This window comes from Cebus imitator, unplaced genomic scaffold, assembly GCF_001604975.1.
Source record: "Cebus imitator isolate Cc_AM_T3 unplaced genomic scaffold, Cebus_imitator-1.0 Scaffold231, whole genome shotgun sequence".
Taxonomy (NCBI): Eukaryota; Metazoa; Chordata; class Mammalia; order Primates; family Cebidae; genus Cebus; species Cebus imitator.
This window is the reverse complement of record NW_016107546.1, coordinates 5,246,555-5,249,599: the sequence shown is the minus strand read 5'-3', so window position 1 is coordinate 5,249,599 and position 3,045 is coordinate 5,246,555. Positions and strand designations below refer to the sequence as shown.

The window sequence follows — 3,045 nt, the reverse complement described above, 5'->3', positions numbered from 1 at the left end:
CCACCTCTCTCAACTCCTACTGCAAAGCAAAGGATGCAGATGCAGGTGGCAGTGAAAGGGAACTGGGATCCTCAGAATAGCCTGCAGGTTAACTTCTCAACACAAATTACAATGGAGACCTCCCCAGCTATGAGAGAATGGGAGATTGAGCCAGGAGATGGGATGGAGGTGTGCAAAGAAGTCATTCGCAGGGACAGTGACGGTTGTGGCATATTTCTTCCCTTTTCTGGGTGATGGTGGGTTTTCTGTGCTGATACCTGTTTTATTCTGGGCTACTGCCTTCCATGGAGCTCTCACATCCTGGTGGCTAAGTTTCCCTTCTCTTCCTAATCACAGGGACCCAGCACTTAGGCTCACTCTATACAGCTGTGAGCTACTTTTTTTTCTGAGATGGAATCTTGCTCTGTCACTAGGCTGGAGTGCAATGGTGTGATCTCGGCTTAATGCAACCTCTGCCTCCTAGATACAAGAGATTCTCCTGCCTCAGCCTCCCAAGTAGCTGGGACTACAGGCGCGCATCATCATGCCTGGCTAATTTTTGTATTTTTAGTAGAGATGGGGTTTTACCATGTTGGCCAGGATGGTTTCGATCTGTTGACCTCAGCTTCCCAAAGTAAAGACAGTACTTCTAAAACACACCCTCCACTTTCTCTCCAATAGTGGTGTTGGCTTTCCAAAGAATTTCTTCCTCGTGAAAGGGAGCCTCAGGGGCATGGGTCAAAGCCTCCAGGGGCTCTGCTTTGGCAATCTGATGGAAAGCAGGCACACATCCCATATCAGCCGCTGCAGCCACCAGGTATTCTGCGGAGATGTTCTGTGTTGCCCTGGTGAAGACCCTGATGCCTAGATAATGCCTTGGGATGGCTCTGCTGGAGGGCAGCCAGGACTGATGTTGTCTTTTGAGGAAGTTAAGGGACAGCTTTGGATAACGAGAAAGAGAAACCTGATGAGAAATTAGGAGCAGGGCATCTGCCATGTTTCCCAGATGTTGAGGCACCTAAGGAGTTTTCTGCTTATGGGGATCTTAATTCTAACATCCAGGACCCTTTATTCTTATATTAAACAGCCTTTCCTAAAAAAGCTTCCCTACCGTCCTGGACAGATGGTTTCCCTATAAACCATCAAATGAGGTCCCTCAGACAATCACATTCCTGAGCTTCTTGGAGTTCCTGTGCTGTGCCGTGTTTTCCCTCTAGCATGGCAGGAATTGCCCACATGTTATGTGTCTGCTTGTGTATCTGTCTCTCTCCCATTAGACTGTCAAGTCCAGGAAGCAAGAGCATCTCCCACTTCTCCTAGTCCCAGCTCATGGCAAGCCATGGGAGTGTTGAGTGAATGAATGGCTTTGGGCATGAAACCAAAGGCTAATCTGATTAAGCCCATCAAATTTAACCTGCCTTGCATGCTTCTAATCACTTGCTTCTTGTCAACTTTTTAACCTATGTAGCTGAAAGTCACAGAACCAAAAGCCTCTACCTAAACTGTCTCTAGCTTCCTCACAGATAACATCTCTGACAGTGAATCACTATAATAATAGTTGCTTAAACTTATTTTTTAGGAACTAGGGGCAAGTCCTGTCCCATTTAAACCAGTTGAGATCACCAGCCTTTCAACTAGGCCTGCATGAATGCCTGAGAGGTGACTTTTTGAAATCACAGGGCCAAAAACTGCCCTCTCAGATCATGCTAACATCATCAATTTCTGAACATGCAGCCTGTGAAGAGCAATGAAGAGCCATGAAGCTTGACTATGCATGTGCAGATCGCCAATTACCTCACTTTCCCTCACCTCAGTCACCTTTCCCCACACCTCAGATCACCCTGCTTCTTTAAGCCATACATATCTGTAACCCAACTTTTGGGGATGTGGATTTGAAACCTGTTCTCCTGCCTCCTTACGGATAAACCCTTTCTCTTTTGCAAAGCCCACTGTCACAGTGATTGGCTTACTGCATGCAGGCAGAACGCGCCTGGTTTGGTATCAGGTAGACAGACTCAATACTCACCCTCCTTGAGTAAGTGGATGACTGCAGAGCTGGGATGGAAGTCTAGGCACAGAGAAGGCAACAGCACCAAGATCTGTTCTAACCATCCACCTCAAACAGCTCCCCTGCCCAGAATCCCATGAGGCCAAGGGCTCATGTGAATCCACACAGATCCCATACGAATAAAACCCTTGACATCAGCTTTTTGGGAACCAGCCTGCCACCTCCTGAACCAATCAGCTACCAGTTAAGCACTAGTCCCCACAGCAGGAAGCCTGGGCACCTGCTGCATTCTTGGTGGGGCCTCAGCTACTGCAGGGTAATCACGCTATCTCAGGTGGCCTCCTGGGATCAGTAATCAGTGATACCCTGATAATAAAATTACTGGGCCCTGATTGCAACAAACTTACTTGAAAATCCTGGCCCAGTCTTTCTAGCTGGGTATTGTGAGAGATAATCAGTTTCATCTGGTTTTGGTTCTTTTAAGACTCCCCGCTTGAACTATTCATATCATTATCTGTACCCAGTGCCTTGCTTCAGCTTTATAAAATTTGTGTTCGAGACTGCTATGTGTTCACCAAACCCCAGACAGCTTTTTAAAGAAATTTTATGTATACATAGTATAGGTGTGTACATAGCTTCTATTTTTTTGTGTGTGTATGATAGCACAGTGTTACTTGTTCTTTTCACTTAGCACCATGGTTTGCAGTCCAGTCTATATCAGTACATTTAGAACAGTCTTGTTCTTTTTCATGGCTGTGTAGAATCCCCATGTGGATTTGCCATAATCTATTTAACCTGCCACCCACTGATGACCATTTAAGTTGTTCTCAGACTTCTCCTATTATGAGCAATGTTGCACATTCTTGTGAAATTATACCTGCAAGATCTAAAATGAGATTGCTATGTCAAGGGCATGTGCTTTTTTATTATGGGTAGGGATTGTCTAATTGTCCTGCACAGATATTGACACCAGTTCTCACTTAAGTTGACCGTGTGTGAATGTGCCTGTCTCTCCTTATACTTATGATTTTTTTTTCTTTTCTTTTTTTTTTTTTTTT

The 3,045-nt window shown here is 45.3% G+C and overlaps 1 protein-coding gene across 1 annotated transcript in view; it reads right to left on the bottom strand.

The window, feature by feature from the left end:
* Positions 1 to 603: 603 nt before the first annotated feature.
* Positions 604 to 3,045, bottom strand: part of LOC119466813 — a 56,187-nt gene continuing 53,745 nt past the window's right edge. Inside the window, exon 6 of the mRNA XM_037727475.1 lies at positions 604 to 919. Coding sequence (XP_037583403.1) covers positions 629 to 919 — 291 coding nt within the window. The 3' untranslated portion in view covers positions 604 to 628. The remainder of the gene's footprint in view (positions 920 to 3,045) is intronic.